The 19224-nt window shown below is 44.6% G+C and overlaps 1 protein-coding gene across 5 annotated transcripts in view; it reads right to left on the bottom strand.

The window, feature by feature from the left end:
- The window catches only part of Dlgap2 (DLG associated protein 2), a 724943-nt gene that overhangs the window by 371142 nt on the left and 334577 nt on the right, over positions 1–19224 (bottom strand). The window contains exon 2 of one of the 5 annotated variants that reach the window (XM_036166327.1): positions 5484–5609. The exons of the other annotated variants lie outside the window; for them this stretch is intronic. Within the exon in view, the coding sequence (XP_036022220.1) occupies positions 5484–5541 (58 nt within the window). The 5' untranslated portion in view covers positions 5542–5609. The remainder of the gene's footprint in view (positions 1–5483; positions 5610–19224) is intronic. 5 annotated transcript variants of the gene reach the window in all.

The raw sequence follows: 19224 nt of genomic DNA, 5'->3' as shown, positions 1-19224 counted from the left end.
CAGAAGTTTAACCTTCTTGAAAAAATGATTGATTTTTTTTTCTAAATTTTAATGTGGAGGAAATTGAGCTTTGGAGAAATAATAGCCACAAAAGAAAGTTCAAAGTAACAAGACCTAAAATTGTGAAAAAAGCATTAATAATATTGTTTTCATAAAAATCTACTTAGGCAATCACTCAGCTAAAATCACCATACTTTTAAGTAATGGCGAGGGGAAATGAGGATTATTCAACAACTATATCTATCAGCTGACCAACCAACCCCATGAGGTCTTCTACTATGCCACATTCTACTACCATGCCAACAGAGAATATAACCAAAGGCACATCTCATGAATAGATGAATGAGTGAATACAGTTCATATTCACCAAGACGTGTAACCACACACTGTGAAAACTAGGCTTTGTCCTCAGCCTGTCCCCAGAGCTCAGAGGGTATTCTTGATTTAGGGCTGGGCCTGATGAATGAGGCCTTTTCCTCACCTGGCAGCAGAGAGAGGCAGTCAGGATAAGAACCATTAGCAGAAACAGACTCAGAACAAAAAGAGTATTGGCATCACACTGGGACAGAGAGGTGCCAAGGTCTGGCCTGGCCTAGCCTGGAGCCACCATCCTTTATCCCTCTGCTAAGGTGGTTTCTGCTGCTAGGTTTCACTAGAAAAGCTTCCAGCATGAATATCCTCTAGTTTCAGAACTGAAGATGTCATAATTTCCCACAGTTCTCATATCACATGTGTTTCTCACAGGCTCCAGGAGGAGGTCACAGAGAACAGAGCTACCCCTGACACCACTGCAATGTGGCAGGATCACACTTCTCCCAATTAGCTCATTTCCCACCCATAGAGTCAGAACTCCCTGGAGAGTGACTGCATCTGACATAAATTAATAGGAAGGTTTTTAAATGTATTTCCATATGTTGGCCTCTAGAGTAAGCAAGATGGAACTTTGTAGATCTCATCTGATTGCCAGGATCCCATCTGAAAGATTCATCATCTCAAAATACCTGAAGTAGGAGCATTTCAGGGCTACACAGAGCCTTCAGACTAAGCCTGATTCTTCTTGTCCAGCTGTATGAAAAGACAAGTCATCCTGAACCCTGTCCCGGTAACTCCTTGGAGTGTCTTTGGAGGGATGGTGGCTATTACATAAAGGCTTGAATCCACATCAAGGGCCCCACCTGACAAATACCCCACACTGTGCAGTATTAACAGGTGCCAGCACCCACTAGCTCTAGAGCGTTGTTCCTGGGTCTCTATACACAGCTACTAGATACTCAATGACAGATGCAAACTATAGAATAAAGGATACAACTAAGTCCCTGTCAACTCTTCAAGCCTTAGTATAGGATTTTGATGCGTGTGCTCACATCTCACATTGCTTATACTAAATGTCATCGTATGGAACATACTGTGAATTTAAAACCCATTTAATCCTCTCTTACACTTTTGATCTTTACTCCCAATGACACAAATGAATGATGTGTATACTTTTAGTTAGCAGACTGCTGTAAGATGACTACTTTTCTTTAGAGTAAACCAGTTCTTGGCCGGCATCTAAGATATTGCCATTATTGGTGTAAGTTGTATCTCAGCCACTGCTCAAATTAGAACTACAAGACATAAGTCTCTGATGAATTTAGACTCACCCACCCCGACACCGAGACAGCAAACACTGCACAAATATTTGCTGTGTTAGTTAAGAGGGTGACATGCTCATTTGCTGAAAGTGCATAGTTTCTCCTCAGCTCTCCACCTTTTGCTAGACATCTTCCCCAGTTCCCCTAATCCTGTTAAAGACCTGTGCATGGGTTTGTGCATATTAGTGGACAAAAGACCCAGCCATGGTGTGCACGACAAATGCAGGTCCCCAGGCTTCCCTCCAGGATGTTTGGCTGGTGTGTGCTGAGAAAGATGTAGAAACCGGACAGTGAGGACCATACTCACAGCTTGTGTTAAGTCACGGTTGACTTGACCTAAGATTTTTTCTGAGGTGCCAGCTCTGGGAGATGAAACACTTGTAACATGTTTCACCAGAGAATTTGCTTATAAACCCAAAGAAACTAAAGCCATGTCTACCTCACATGGCCTCCTTCAGGATCCAGGAAACAAGCTAGGAAAGGGCTTCATCTATATGGACTCTCTATCTGGTAGACTGTGTAGGCTCCAAGGCAGTCACAAGGATGCTGCTGACTGTGGCCTTCATTCCTCAGCTCTTGAGCCTGCCCGCTCACCAGGACCAGCGTACACATCTTCTTAGAAGACAGCAGGCACATCTAGACCAAGCAGCCGAGGGCCACTGCACGGAACTTTCAGGAAAATGTTTCCCGCTGCCACCAATGAGCTTGGGCTCTGGCAAGATCCCCATAGACTGGCAGGCCTTTAAGTTTTCTGACCTCTGTTATTGATACAACCTATGATAGGTAAGTCGGGAAGCCTAATAAGATTAGGTTTCCTTGGCCTAAGAAAACGTACACTCACCTACCATTTATTCTGTCTTAGTTTCTTTTCTCAAGGCTATGATAAAATTACTCGAGTGAAAGCAACTGAACAGATATAGGTTTTTGCTTTTGTTGTTTTTGTTTTTCTGGCTCACAGTCCACTGGCACAGTCCATCTTGAGAAGGAAGCCAGGACAGCAGGAGCTTGAAGCAGCTGGTCACATTCGCACTTAGAAGGGAGAAAGCAATGACTAGGTGCTGTTTCCCACTCCCCCTTTTCCACTTACACAGTCCAGAATCTAGGCATGGAACAGTACCACCCAAAGTCTCCCGCCTCAACTAACACATCCCCACAGGCATTTCCAAGGGAATCTAGATTGTCAAGTCTACAACTGATAGCACCACATTCTCCTGCCGCTCTCAAGAAATGCCTGTTAGATAGTTAGGGTCTCACTGTGGGTTATTTGGTCAATTTTTATTCTTATGAAATAGATAATGGCTTTTTCCATGGGTTCTCAGTAGATGGAGGGATAAAAACATTAAAAACTGATAATAAATGCATGACCCTTCTTATTAATTTTTAGATGATAATTTAACGACAGTGACCCAATCCTACTATAACATATCAACCACATCATACTCCTTCTTTAAGTACCTTAGGGACAAATTAGATATATTTTTTTAAATGCATTGAAATGCTACACAATTACAGAGAATATCTACCAAGGGGATCAGCTGGCTATTTTTGCTATGGTTCTGGGGAATAAAGCAATAATTCATTAAGTGAAAAATGATAATATTATATAGGTCTGCACTTACCTTATTGCTAAGATTAGGTTTAAACAGCAGACACAATCAAACTGAAACCAAATCACCTGCCAGACTTCAAGACAGAGACAATGCTGTGCCTGCCATGCCTGCCATACAAGCATGCCTGGAAAGACCTGGGAGGGGCTCTGTGCATCTTTGAGCCTTTTCATGTGTAGCATGGCTGCTTTATGATCCTCCCTCTTCTACAGTGAGCCTTATTAAACACACAAATTTAAGTAAAAGCTAGCGTTGCCAGATGGAGAACAGCCATCCCTCCCAGGGTCTGTGTAAGAGCTAAGCGGTTACTACAAAACTGTAGAAGATAGGGCTCCAAGCAGAGGCATTGCACGAAATCCTCACCGCTCCTTCCATTCTCCTCAGTTCACGGCTCAGCCATGAGTGCCAAAGCCTCACCTCCCTGGCTAAGAAAACCTCCCAGGCCAGAGAAAGGTTCACATGCTCTTCCACGAGAGAAATCCCGGGAGTAGAGCCAACACCTTTCCACCCCAGGCCCGTGTGTCAGGCCATCCTCTGGTGCCACAAGAAGCTGCGAACTGCAAGTCGGTGGCCAGAGGGTGGGAAAAGCCAGCTGTCTACAACCAGCAGGTCTGCTCAGGAGGGAAGGGAGTTCTCCCTGAATGAACTTCTAAGTAAAAGTTTGAATCTTAATGTTGATTCAAAATTCTGGGACTAGCTATGTGAGCTCAGGGCCTTGGAGGCCACAGGTCTTTGATGGTGGTGGTGGTCTTATTTTGGTTTTGCTGTTTTGTTTGTTTGTTTCTTGAGACTTGCACTATGAAAGTACCTCTGTCAAAAGTAATGGGGAAAAACATCACACTCCCGCATGTACACGGTGTGTCTGTGTTCTGAGTGCCCTGAGGCTCTGCCCACTTTACAATTCATTTTAACTTCTGAAGGTGGCGAATGGCATTCTAGGTTGCCTTGACCCGGGGTACCCTGGTCACCTGTGGGTCCAGTTGTAGAGTGGTCTGCAGCAGGGCTGGGCCTGTGAGCTTTGCTCGAGGTACTTGTCTTCCACATAGTCCCTGGAATACACTGCTGGACCCTTTTTGTCTGTGATGTAACTCAACATCCAGTCCCCCAACTACTGATTCTGTACAGATGGGCACAGGACCGGAATCGCTGAAGTAGCCACTACGATGCCAATTTTGAGGCAGTTTGGACGGAACCTGGTATTTTCCATTCTCTCACACGAATGTAGATACAGAAAGCAGATAAAGAGCACACGTGCTGGCTTGTGGGTTAATGACTACTACACACTGCTGTGGGATGTCTTTCTGTATGCTGTGAATATGTGTTGCTCTGATTGGTTGGTAAATAAAGCTGTCTGGCCAATGGTAAGGCAGCATAAGGTTAGACGGTACCTTTCAACTGGAGAGAGAGGAGAAAGAAAGGCAGAGGCAGAGGAGATGCCATCCCGGCATCCATGGAATGGCACCCAGGTAAAGCCACAGAACATGTGGCGACATATAGATTAATAGAAATGGGCTGAGTTTAGTTATAAGAGCTTGCTGGCAAGAAGCTTGAGCCATAGGCCATGGCCATAAGTTTGTAAATAATATTAAGCCTCTGAGTCGTTATTTTATAAGTGACCGTGGGACTGCGGGGCCGGGCGGGACTGGACAAAACTTTCGACTACAACATGTTGTGCTAGAACCTTGGATAACTAAAGCACGGTGCGCATATGCTGGCAGATGTAAGGTAAGCGGTGTGTCTCAGGAACCCAGCCTGAGCTGGGCTTTTGATCTCACAGAGGAAACCAACTCTCAAAGAAAACAACTTCACAGAACTCTCCTTTCTCCTGACACCTTCTACACATTGATTAATCACAACCATTTTCTTAATGGATCAAAAACAAAACAAACGAAAACAAAAAATCCAGGAGTCGCCTCAGACACACAAAGTGGTAATTTGATTCTATGGCAGTAACAAGAATGATAATAATAACAACTTTTTTTAAAATCTTCAAGTAGACAGTACTTTAACGAAAATTTAACCCTTAAATTTTTCTGTATATTTTCAGTACAGACATCCTTTTTAAAAGTCCTACACAATTCTTATAGGCCTCAAGTAGCAAGGCTGCTTCCTCCCTCGTCAACTGGGACAGAGTGGTCTAGTCTCTCAGAATTGGGCCCTGGCATTAATGTCACTCACTGTGTGTGTCCGCTGCTTCATACAAGACAGACAAAGAGAAACACACTCACAGAAAGTTCCATACCTTTGAACAGAGTCAGTCCATGAAAGTTGCCTTTGAGCTTAGTCAACCTCAGCTCCATGGGGCAGGCTCGACCTTCTACACATGTCCTTTGGGAAATGGGAAGTTAGGGTCCCACTACAGTGATCCCTAAAGTGATCAATACACAAGAAAATGAACTGTACAGGAGCCAAGGTGTGGGGATCTCCAAAGGGGTCTGTATGATTCTGGACCAATGGTGACAACATGAGTCTGGGCTGAATCACTCTGCACTGCTCACAAGGGGCAGAGCTGGCTTCATCCATATTTGACAGGTTAAAAGGAACACAGGCAGCAGTCTGTGCCTTTAAAGAACTTGGCAAAACAGGACAACTTATAACAAAGCCAATTGTGTTGTTGTTATTGTCCAACAGTCACCAAAAAAGGAACAATCTCTAGATGCGATAATAATTTTAGAAAGCCACTCATACATACCCCCAGAAGTGTGGTGTCATGTGCTTCAACTAAAATTAAAAATCGTTCAAAATATAGTAGTAGTAATTGTCAAAGACAAAGCAAAAGCCGGCATTCTCAAACATAAGGTAGGTGAAGTGTCTTAGTTGACATGCATGGTACTTTGAGAGAAATGACAGCTCATATATGTATGCAAACACATACATGTATGCACATATCCACACACGGTGTGTATATATGTGTGATGCACATATGTCTACATATGTATGCATATAAGCGTACATATATATGTATACATATATATGAGGAAGCATCTGCTTCTTGTCTCCATGTACTGCAGCATGATACAGTCAGTTGTTTTTAACATTGCCATCTTTTAAAAAGAAGTTTCAAAAAGTTATGTGTTGGCCAAAAAGAAATTATGTAACTTAGTTAACTAGACACTTTAGACTGACCAAACTTGACTTTGGTAACAGAAGCGTCCCATGAACAGCTATGAATGCATAGCAGCTGGACTCTGTGCAGCAGTCATAGCTCACAACATGAGTGGCAGTCTGAGCTCTTTGGAACTCAGTGTTGTCTTCTACAACACGGGGGCTCCCCCGCTTGCATGGTTCCATGGACACACCCTCAGCTCCATCCTCTAGCCAGTGTGAACACAATCTGGAGCCGTGAGGACCATGGTGTGTTTGCATGGGCATCACTGACATGTTCTATACATTGTCTTGCGCTCTTTGTACTAAGGAACTATTATTATTTTTCAGGCATGCTTCATTGTTCATGTCCAGCCAAATAGGGATCATAGTGAGAGCATCTCCAAGACAAACAGAGTGCCACTGCCCCAGCAGCTAGCCTGCAGAGCAAGCCAGAACAGCTCCTGCGCGGCCAGTGATGCTCCAGAGCTTAGACAGGCCAGAGCACACAGCAACACATCTCAAAATGCAGCTGACAATCACTTACCATCAAGTGCCCCAGAAACTATAACACACCAGAGTGACATGAAGGTAATGACCTCCATTTCACATTGGAAGTAGAGGAGATGGAAAGGTAAGACTTTAAGAAAAGATGATGAAGCAGAAAAAACTTAGATCTTTGCATAAACAGTCTGCCATGCCTAGAGTCAACCTTGTTGTCCTCATGACAGAAAGAAAGATGCTTCCACCTGCACCATGGGGCTCCTAGGAGGGCAAAAAATGAGATGCTTGAGAACAGCTCATATGAAAGGAGTGCACATCAGTATTCATTAAGACCACTGAACTGGAACACACAGACCCAGAATTGCAGGGCATGGGTCAGCCTTTCTAACGAAGATTTGTATTAAAGGATATCTTATATGGCATAGTTTAGGAAAAGTACTTTGGCATTCAGCAGTCTCATCTTTCCTGGCTCTGCCACCAATCACCTGTACAATCCTAACCAAGGGACCACACTGAACTTTGGCTTTATGAGAACAATATATTCTGTGTCCACCACTTAGACAACCTGAGGCCAAGGTATGGACACACAGCTCAGTCCTGGGCATAATATGGGGAATGATACAGAAGACCTGTAAGTTCACTAACACTCAATGCCTGACCCAGAACAATATCAGAAGGAGATACCTGTACTTTCTCTGTTGCTTACTAAGTACTCTTGGCTTTGCGTGCTAAGAACTTAAGACTACCTCCTAAGAGAAGGGAAGGACCATTAAGCCCATTAAAACTATTCTTAGACTAGTGAGATGGTTCAGCCGGCAAAATGCTTGCTGGTAATCCTGACAAGCTGAGTTCAAATCCCAGGTCCCATATAACAGAGAGAGAAAACCAATCCCTACGAGATGCTCTCTGACCAACACACACACTATGGCTTATGTATACATGCGCATGCATGTGCATATGACACATGCGCACGCACGCGCACACACACACACACACACACACACACACACAGAGAGAGAGAGAGAGAGAGAGAGAGAGAGAGAGAGAGAGAGAGAGAGAGAGAGAACCTTTTTAAAATGGTTCTCTACTGAGAATGCTGCTCCCTGACAGAGACGGAACTTCACATCATGCAGATTTGGGAAGGAATGGTGGTAGCTGAAGGTCACAGTCCAAGTGAGCTTCAGAAGTGAAGGCCTTGGGGTCCCTGTAGAAGAGGGTTTCTCAATGTTCTTCTCATCAAGATATAGCCAAAAGCACTTGGCAGGCACCAAGAGCAGAGCCTAGTGAGCGTGTATGAGGATGAACGGTCTCTAGTGGTACCCGAACTCCTGGTTTTTCATGCCTCCTGCCTCCCTCTTCTGGGACACAGTTGCTCTGTCTTGGCTTTCCTCTCCTTGTTCAGTTGTTCCTTCATTCAGTACTTGTTCAATCATTACATATTTCCTGAGCTCCTGCTGGGATGAGCTACACATTCTGTTTGGTGGGGATGAAGACACGCCCAGAAGGTCTAGGTCTCAAGGAACTCCCAAGTAGAACAGGATGCAGGAAGTCATTGCTCATGTGAGATAGAAAGGATTTTCAAAATGTGAGCAGTGCCTACACATAAGTGCCTGTAAGAATTTTGACCTATAGGTGGCCTGAGGTGAGAGAGGGTAGGGCTTCCGAAGTCTCTAGATGGTGAAGTGTTCCTACAGAAGATCTTTCAGAAAGGGAAGAATGGCATGTGTGTCTTACAGAGAGAAGAAAAGCAAAGTGCATCTCAACTGCAGAGGCACAGCAAATAGCTATTGAGTTTGCTATTGAGGAGTGTACAGGAACAGCAGGTGGGGAAGCAGGGGGAAATGTAGGCCCAAGAAAGCACAGAGCTGAGTGCCTCTACCTCTGTCTTACAGCTGCAAAAATATGAGAGCTATACCTGCAGACACAGCTGAGGCATTGGTCTCTAGATCCCCTCCATGCACTGATGATACATCTTCATGTACTCTACAGTCCCTGCAGATTAATATCTGTTGTGCATTGTTATGAGGAAACCCTATGAAGAATGAAGCCCTTGCCAAGTTCCACAGAACAAGTAGGCCAAGTGCTGCCTACAGACACCCTTCATGAGGCTGACAGGGTTTTAATCCAACAACTCTTGGTCAGCATCATGATTAAATCTCTCAAAGCCTTACTAGTTCCCATCATGTGGAGATAATCTGAGTCCCTGAGGACAAAAGTTGTGGAAAGCAGGACTTGGCACACACTGTCCACTCAGCCAGCATCAACACCTCATGTTCTTATTCCCTATTCACACTGCTCACCACCTGGTCATAAGGGAGCCCCACTTAGGAAAGAGAGGACAGAACACAGCAGAGAGGGAAGAAGAGTAGAAGGGATCTAAGGAATATATGCAATGAATCTGAATCTTTGAGAAAAATTTGGGCAAGTTACAGATGGCCAGGTATCTCAGAAGCAGGTGCAGCATATATGTCAGAGGCAGAAAGAGGGAGAGAGGGAGAGCAAGTGTTGTGAAAAAGCATATTTGCTTAACTATATAAAGATGTGTTGCATTTGTTTGTTCTGCAGAATAATTATTTAATTATGTAAAGATGGGTTGCATTTGTTTGTTCTGTAGAATGATTGTTTAACTATGTAAAGATGGGTTGCATTTGTTTGTTCTGCAGAATAATTGTTTAACTATGTAAAGATGGGTTGCATTTGTTCTGCAGAATAGTTGTTTAACTATGTAAAGATGTGTTGTATTTGTTTGTTCTGCAGAGTAATTAACTATGTAAAGATGGGTTGCATTTGTGTATGTTGCATTTTTTTAACTATGTAAAAATGTGTTTCTGTTTCACCTTGCCTGCCTAAGACACCTAATTGGTCTAATAAAAAGCTAAATGGCCAATAGCTAGGCAGAAGAGGGATAGGTGGGGCTGGTGAGCAGAAAGAAAAGGGGAACCAGACAGACAGACATGGAGAAAGCAGGAAAGCAGGATGGACAGTACATAGATGTGGTAAATGAGCCTCAGAGCAGCACATAGATTAACAGAAATGGGTTAATTTAAGTTTAAAAAAAAAAGCTAGCTAGAAAGAAGCCTAAGCTAAGGCTAAGCATTCATAATTAATAATGTCTCTATGTCATGATTTGCCAGCCCAAAATCATGACAGTCAGCAGTCCAAGAAAGCCTGCTACAATTGCACCCAACATGGGACGCATATTTCTATGTACAGACTGAGAAAGATGGGGGACAGTGGAAGACAGTGCTTCCTAGTAGCCTGGTGCTCCTAGCATACAGAGGCACGGCCCTGCCATACAGCAAGCACTTGAGATGCCAGCATGTTAACTAGAAACAAAAAGTTAAGTAAAAATGCCTGCCACAGTGCAGGCACCAACTTCTTAGAGCTGGGAAGGGTGGTTAAATGCAGCTCCCAAATAAACACAGCTCTTGGCCAGGCCCATAGGGCATAAAACTCAGCTCTTATGGAGCTGAGCAGGGCAGAGCCAGCCACCAGAGCCACATAGTAGAGGGCCTAGCTGCCACATAGCAGTTTAAGGTTTGGCTCACATGGTAAGAGAATAATTAATTATAGGTGCACACAAAAGTAGGTCCAGAATGAAAAAAACCTCTAAATAGTTTACAGTGTGCTTAACATGTGCATAGGCACTTAAGAAAAAAAAGAAAACTGGTCTAGACATAGAAAAAATAAGTAGCTTAAAAATAATAAAGTCTTTAAAGAAAGAGTAAAGTAATATAAAGGAAAATAGACAGGTAAAGATGGGAAATCCACAGGGAGTCTGGATCCTGTGTGGTGTGGTGTTGACTTTGAATATTTTGAATGCTGATGAGCAAACAACTGCTGAGAGACATTAGCTTGTAAAAGGAATTGCTGAATTACACCAGCCTAGATGGCTTTAGTGATATCTTAACTTTAAAATGGAATTCAGAAAGTGTATTGCATTGAGAAAAAAAGTTATGCTTTTGTTTCCACAGGAAATAAAAGGCTGTGGATTCCTTCAAGGTTACTAGTAATCATGTTTGATTGGGGGAGACCACCTGAAAATCTTGGCTACAGAAATAAAGAAATAAACCAGAAAAACTACAAAACAGGTGACATTTATACTGATTCTTCTGCATGGGAACAGTTCTGAGACACGACAATAAATGTAACAATTAGTTTTCCTAGGACTTGACCATTATCTCAATTTTCTCAGGGCCTCCTAAACATGCTATCACCCCCAGACAACAGGAAATAGTCTAGAGAACACAACACACCTATATTTCCAAGGGGTGGGATGAGTGGTTTTTGGTTATTCAGTGGGTTATGGATGTTTATCATCATTTAGGGAGGCTAAAGGATAAAAAGGCAATTGTTAACCTCAAATATTTTAAATTGGTATGGGATTTTTGGTACATTGATACAAATTTAAAGTTATTTTTGTTATACTGTATATATGTTTCTACTCATGTTTGGGGTATTGTGTTTATGTAGTTCATTTAAAAATGTAATGTATAATTAAGAAATGCAGGTTAGTAGCTTAGTCATCTATAATAATCAAACTTGTAGTCATATTAGGTATATCTTCAAGGTTAAACAGACATATTTTAGATACTAAATAGGTGATCTTCAAACACTTCAGAGACCTACAGAATATGGCATTTAAGATGTTTAATAACATAAGGCTTTTCATGACAGTAAGACATGTCTGCTCCTAGCAATACCAGTCTACTTCATAAAAGGATGATGGGCATCAAAGAACTTCCATATGGAGTTTGCTTTCATTGTGGCAAAGCTAGTCATTTGGGCAAGAAACTGTCCTTGCCTTGACTGCTGACAGTATACTGTCTAAACTGGACAATCAGTACACAAAGGAAAGTAACTGCCAAACTTTGCCAAGACAAGGTAGGGAAGTCTTTCAAAATTCCTGCTTCATAGAATAAGTCTGCCAGATATTCTAGGCCTATAGGTCAAAAATGGATGCCCCAACACTGTGGAGGATCCTTGGGTGGCTGTCCAGGCAGTCAGATGTCTCTGTCATTTCTATAGTTTTGGAAATAGCTTGCACTACACCTCTTGTTTACTCAGGTAATTTTATATCCTCCTGGGGTCTTTGATGGACTACATAGTTATAGTGACAGTTTTTGTTAGTTATGATAGAAGGTAAATTAGGTACAAAACTTTGGACTCAGGAAGATAGGATAAATAATGGAGTATTTTATCTGAATTTGCCAAATGCAAATGAACTGGATACTGTAAATGTAATTTTTATTTGATAATTGTTCTTACTGTATATAGTTTTACTATATTAAAGTTAAAACCTCTCCTTTTTATTTAGACAAAAGGTGGAAATGTTGTAGAATAGATTGTCTGTTTAACTATGTAAAGATGTGTTGCATTTGTTTAATTATGTAAAGATATGCTGCTGTTTTACCTTGCCTGCCTAAGGCACCTGATTGGTCTAATAAAAAGCTGAAAGGCCAATAGCTAGGCAGAGGAGGGATAGATAGGTCTGGCTAACAGGCAGAGAAAAAAGGGGAGCCAGCCAGTCACCTGGGGGCCAGCCAGCCATGGAGGAAGCAGAAAGGCAGGATGGACAGTATGTAGATGAGGTAAATGAGCCTTGGGGAAGCACATAGGTTAATAGAAATGGGTTGATTTAAGTTTTTTGTTTTTTTTTTTTTTTTAAAGCTAGCTAGAAACAAGCCTAAGCTAAGGCTGAGCATTCATAATTAATAATGTCTCCATGATTTGGGGCTAGAAGTCCAAGAAAGCCTGCTACAATGAAAGAGATGGGGGAGGGAGAGAAGAGAGACAGAGACAGAATGGTTCTAAGACTATCCCCAGAAGTAAGAATAGATTCTTTACCTGATGTTTTGTAAACTTGGAGACCTCAGTAAAAACCTCCTTGGATTTTCCAATCTCCTTTTTTTTCTAGATCATTTATTTTTTTAAAGGAGATCAGGCTCTCGGTGGCCTAAAGAAGAAAGGAGGGTGGTGTAGCTCTGTGTGCTCAACATGCACAACATACGTACATGTAGCACACTACCTGGAGCCAGAGAGAAATAACCAGTCCCTGAGTGTCTGAACTGAGGGGCTGCTTATGACCTTGGGGAGGGCAATGACACTGTGCAAGGGTGTGGGAGAACCCCTTGTCAGGGAAGCTTGGGGCAGTAGAAACTCAATATGTTGGCTTGTGGGGTGAGAGAATAGGGAACTCCATAGGAGGTCTATTGTTCTAAAGCTGAGGTGCCTTAACTTTCAATGTCTGCCTTATCCAGGGATCAAAACCCTATCCCATCATGCCAGCAGTGGGAAGACACAGCGAGACTCCAGAAGCATGTTCTGACATGTGTCTAAGGAAGCCAGGAGGGTATACACCAGAGATGCAGAGAGCAGGAGGGCTGCTCTGAGGACACCCTGAGGTAGAAGGGAGAAGCAATGGCGAGAATGGAGGGAACAAGCTACAGGGTCACGGACGCTACACTTTCAGTGGCAGAAGCCCACCAAGGTTCAGGGGGTAGAAAGCAGCCATAAACATGCCGATGTCTAGTCTATAACACTTCGGAGGACCAAAAAGGAGGCAGCCCCAGTCACAAGACACAAGGGACAGTCTGAGGTAGACGCCAACTCTAGGTAACAGGACAGGTAAGTGGCAGGCAGCACTGAGACACTCTGCCTTTCCTAGTCTCTGAGCCTCACCCTTCAGCACCTCTTCCCCTGTGTGTTTCTTATGGAGGTGCGGCTTAGACAGTGCTTTCTCTCTAGTCCCGGGTCTCTTTGCTACTAGTTGCTCTCATGCATACCATGTGGGTATCGGGAGCTGGACTAGGCCACATAGTCACAGCAGCCCTAGGACAAGAGAGGCTGCTATGCACCGATGTGGGTGGATTCTGTTATATGTGTGTGTAGAAGGTGTCTTCCTTCTCAAAGGAAGGCAGGGGGTCCCCTCCCACCAGTGACTAACAACTTCTTTTGCCTACGGTCAGTGCACATTGTCTCAGAAAGCCGTTGCTGAATGCTCATGAACTTCAGCAGCTGAGTGTCACGTGGAGCTATGACTAACAGTTGGGTTTTTCAGCGTTACAACAAGAGCAATTACATTTAAAGCAGACACAATCTGCAAAGCATCAGACCTTGCGACTGCCCTGTTTGTCCCTCCTGCCTGTGCTCTCAGCCGGGCTACCTCTGCGCCATCCCAAGTCATGGGAAGATACAGCAATACCCACTCATCAGCCCCTCACTCCACAGCTGGTGACACTGGGAACCTTGCTTGACGTCAGCCACGGAGGGGGCATTGACTCCAGGGGCATGGACGAGCCCTAGGAGTTGGCATTCCCTTCCTGGAGCCAGCAATTCCCAGCACACACAGTTCCTCAAGGATCAGAGGCATTTGTGTGGCCCTTTGAACGACAGGGAGTTCAGAGGAGCCAGCCAAGTTTCTCACTGTATAAACAGCCTGCAACGTATTTTTTTACAACCTTAAAAACCAAGGCCTCAGGATGTTCCTCTGTCCGCATGCTGAGTGAGACACCTCCCTGCCACATCAGCTTCTATGTGTGCCCCAAACAGAGCTTTCTGCCTTGCCCAGGGAGTGACAGTCAGGCCATGCCCCTCCCTGCTCTCTGCCTAGAGATGCTAGGGCTGGACCTGGAGGAGTCACAGTTGCCTAGCAACCTGCCCACACTGCATCACAAATCTGCTACCTTAAATATCCGGCTGCCACAGAGGCTTTTTTGGAAAGTTCCGCTGAACATTTTTAGAATGAAGTCTAAGGTTGCCAAGTGAAGTGAACACAGATGCTGGGGAGCTGTATAGGACCCTCCAACTCACAGCAGCTCCCATAGACACTGGAGAGCTGCACAGGACCCTCTACCCCACAGCAGCTCCCATAGATGCTGAGGAGCTGCACAGGACCCTCTACCCCACAGCAGTTCCCATAGACGCTGGGGAGCTGCACAGGACCCTCCATCCCACAGCAGCTCCCATAGACGCTGGGGAGCTGCACAGGACCCTGCACCCCACAGCAGCTCCCGTAGATGTTGGGGAGCTGCACAGGACCCCCCACCTCTCAGTAGTTCCTGTAGATGCTGGGGAGCTATACAAGGCTTCCCTATACACACACACACACACACACACACACACACACACACATGCTAGTGCCATGTTCCACATGGGGCAGACAACTTTGAAGACAGGGACAGAGGTCCTCTGAAACCACACCCTAGGAAGAGATACTATGGTCAAAGTGCTTTGGAGGACGAGTTTAAGCATGACATGAAGGCAGTAGTTCAGGCACCTATGTGCAGAGTTAAGTGATGTTTTCAGAAAGTACCAATGTACTGATTACTGCTGGGCCTGGCAGATCCTTGGTGAACCAAAGCCATGGCCAGCCCTGCTTAGAAAATTGGCATCAAATCCACCAATGGCTCAGGAGCCTGTGTTGGTGATAGCACTGACAGGTAAGGGAGGGTGAAGTAAGCACTCACACCAAGGATTCCATCCAGGGAACCCTGTCTTGATGAAGGATGTGGGGGTTATTTTATATGACATTTGGATTGTTTTGGCAAACTAGCAAATTTCTCAAAAATGCAATGAAAGTATATTCTTACATACTTTAATTTTATGTGTATGGTTGTTTTGCCTACATGTATTCTGTGCACAAAGTGCATACAGCACCCATGGAGGTCAGAAAGGGCACTGGATCTCTTAGAACTGGAGTTACAGACATTTGTGAGCTTCCATCTAACCAAGGTCCCCTACAAGAGTAGCCAGTTCGCCTAACTACTGATCTAGCTCACAAGCCCCAGGAAACACCCTTTTCTCCATCTCCCTACTCCCCACAGAGATGCAGATCAGGAGCAAGAGAAGAGGCAGCATTCTGAATCTGGATGAGATTAACATTGGCTCTAATCTAGCAGGCGACTAGAATTTCTCCTGCTCTCTTTTGCAGGGGTATCTGAGTCTAAAAGCAGGGGAGGAAGAACAGAGTATAGGGAGAAAGCCTGGGGACGCTTGAAGACAGGAATTACAGGCAAAGTCCATGTGATTCTCAGGGCCCCGGGAAGCTGACATCATTGTCCACAATGCCACTGTTCTGCTTCCACTGTGCCCTGATCTGTGTGCACTCATGTAAGGCAATAATTCAATACACATGAACAGAAAGTTTCTCTCACACACACAGCATGACTATGTGAGTTAAGTCAACATGGCCAGTGGCAGGCAGCTGTGTGCCCTGACATCCCAGCAGTGGATGTATCCACATGGGCTCCAGAGGCTGGCATGGCTTAGTTGTCCATACTAGTGTCCTAGAGAACAGGAGGGAGAGGGTTAAGCACCTACCGCCTCTGTCTACACTCCTCACAGGCTTCATCTGCCCCACTTAGTACACCTGTATCAGAATCAGATTGGCCCTGATTTGGGGCTGGCAGGTACTCAGTACTCAGAAGTAGGGAGTGCATGTCACCTCTGACCAATCCAGTGGGCTGTGCCCTTGGATTTGGTAAAAACAAAAACAAAAACAAAAACAACTGCTCTGGGAACATGAAAATCACCAGATTTGACCTCAAATCTTCCAAAATATAGACTAAATCCAATTGCAAGGATGCTCAATTTATAAAGGGCACCTGTGTGGGGTGGCATCAGAGGAGAGAAGATGATCTTGACCACCCTGTACCCTCAATGAGCTCAAAATCAAAGCTAGATAGCAAGGGAGGCCATGCATCAGTATACACGTGCAGGCATGGGGAAGGAATCTTGAACATCCTTGGCTATAAATGCCCCTTCTACTGTCAGAACAAGAGAGATGTTTGTGACTCCTAATGCCTGGAGCTCTTCTGAGTGACCTTAGTGTTTTCAAGATGTGCTGTAGGCAAGAAAAGCATCCCAAGGAGAGGGAAGGCCTTTCTCCTATGGAGGAGGATAGGAGACATCTAGCACAGACCACAGTGAAGACATCATCAGCCATGAATCCTACCACGTCTACCTCTCCACACAAGGCAAACACTCTCATGAAGGTGGACCCCTGGACAGCTAAGGTCAGTCAACCCTTGCACCAGGACAGGGGCACTTTGGGTGTGTTGTTACAGTGACAAAACTTTGTCCTGTCACCCCACTGTTGCAAGAATCCTAAATGGTCTTATAATAAAAACCCAGAGCCAGATATTGGGGTAAATGCTGAAATATCAGAGAGACAAAGGAACAAGACACTAGAGAAACTTCTCACCACTACCAAATCCTCAGGCTGAATGGAAGGTGAGATCCTGTCTCCATGATCCTCTGACTGCAAGCCTCTGAGTCCTCAGCTGAAAAGGGCTCTAGTTCCTGTCTCCTCACACCTCATATGTCTTTCTCTGCCCAATCATTTCACTTCCTTCCTAGTGCTGGGATTAATGGCATGTGTGCTTCCCAAATACTGGTAGCAAAGGCATGAGATCTCAGGTGTTGGGATTAAAGGCATGTGATTCCCAACAACTGGGATTAAAGGTGTGTGCCACCACTGCCTGGCTCTGTTTCTCTCCTAGACTGAATCAATCTCATGTAGTCCGGTGTGGCTTTGAACTTACAGAGATCCAGATGGATCTCTGCCTCCCGAGTGCTAGGATTAAAGGTGTGTGCCACCACTGCCTGGCCTCTGTGTTTAATCTAGTGGCTGTCTCTGTCCTCTGATCCTCAAGCAAGTTTATTTGATACACAATGTATCACCACATCCCACTGACAGGTTAACAGAGTTGCTGAGCCTAGTAAAATCCTGGGAAGTCACATCTAGCTTCCAACTCTCCATACAAGCAGAGGAGAAGAGGGAACAGAGGTAGCTCCCTCATGACTGGCCATGTTTCTCTTGGCTTTGGGTCTGAATGTGTCTTTAGACTAGAGAGGAGCAGGCTTAACATCACTCCTGTCCCCAAGGCATGGAAATGTAGCATATGTGAGAGCTCTGATAACTCACTTGTCTCATTTACCTTTTCATCTCTCCTCCATTCTAAGCAAGGTTTTATCATCAGCACCAGGTCCCCAAAGCCCCTGTACACTGTCACCCTTACTCACTCACTTTCTAGACCACACATGACGCCCAACATATCTTTTGGCATCCTGTTCCAAACATTGGAGGCAAGGCTAAGGACAGAGGACCACATGCTGATATCTCTGCCTCTGAAGGGCATCCCCAGTACTTTGGGGGCTCCTGTCTTAGGAACCACAATGTATGAAAGACTGGAGGATACTTGCAATCAAGAAGAAGATTAAGCAGGGAAAGGACAATCTTTATGCATCACTGTGATAGCTGGGGACAAGTGAGAGACAGTATCATGCTGTCTACCTGGGGTCCTTGGGGACCAAATGTCAAAATAAATACTAAAGGGAAACAGATGTGAAGGAACAGACTGTCAGCTGAGATTCAGGTCTTCGATGGATAACATGGCCACTGTCACATTTATCCTAATCTCAGAAGCAAGACAGGAAGCCCGGAGCTGCTTGCTACCTCAGGGCATCTGACCACAAGCCTTGGTGTAGAAGCCACCCCTGCCATTGGTCCAGTGTCTCCCAAGGAAGGAGGGAACGAGAGCTGGTTGGGACCTCAAGGTGGCTGAAACCAACATGACAACATTTTCCCCAGATCGATTCCCTGCACTCAAACCTTGAACAACCAAAACGAACCTTATGATACAAGGTACAACTTCTTTTAGAGAGGGTCTTCTGAAATGACAGAAGTAATGGGTAAAATTAAACCACTGTAGATTCCCCAGGTTTGACAACCAGCGAGTTACCATCAGACACTGAAAGGAAAAGCCAGTCCTAAGAGCAATGGTTCCATCTCCCTGAGCTCGCACAAACAGAGGTGGCACTGGGATGTCCCTAGCTGGTGAGTCCATTTCTGTCTTTTCTTGTGACTGTGATGAAAGACAGAAGTAAGCAAGCAGAAAAGGGAAGAAAACAGAAGACTGCCTGGGTGGAAATGTGGCCCTGGTCACTTTTCTCTGCCTTGTTGTGAACAGGGGAGGTGCTCTTTACACAGATAAATCACACCTTGATGGGTGACACCCTGTAGCTGATGGGTTAGAATAAATGTATCATCTAGATAGAATCATGAACTTGTCTAGGGACAAATGCCAGCTCCCCCACCCCTTCCCTCCTGGTTGGCCTCCATTGCCGTGATGTTTGCTGGGCTGTGTGGGGAGTTGATAAACAGAGTCCCCTATGGGCAAATTGTCTCTTTAAACCTAATATCAACATCATTTGTCTTGTTGTGAGTTTTTATTTTGCTTGAATGACTTTCACAGTCATTTAAAATCACCCTTTCACATTTCTCTGATGTACCCAATCTTTAAACCATCTTAATTGAGCCATTGGCTCGCTATTGTGGTAGTCTGGAGAACACACATTTCCCCTTATTTCCCTTCTCTGCTTGTTTATTTCCT

The sequence above is a fragment of the Onychomys torridus genome, chromosome 17 (genome assembly GCF_903995425.1).
Source record: "Onychomys torridus chromosome 17, mOncTor1.1, whole genome shotgun sequence".
Lineage (NCBI taxonomy): Eukaryota > Metazoa > Chordata > Mammalia > Rodentia > Cricetidae > Onychomys > Onychomys torridus.
Note: the sequence above shows the minus strand (reverse complement) of the source record. Positions and strands in the feature narration are given on the sequence as shown.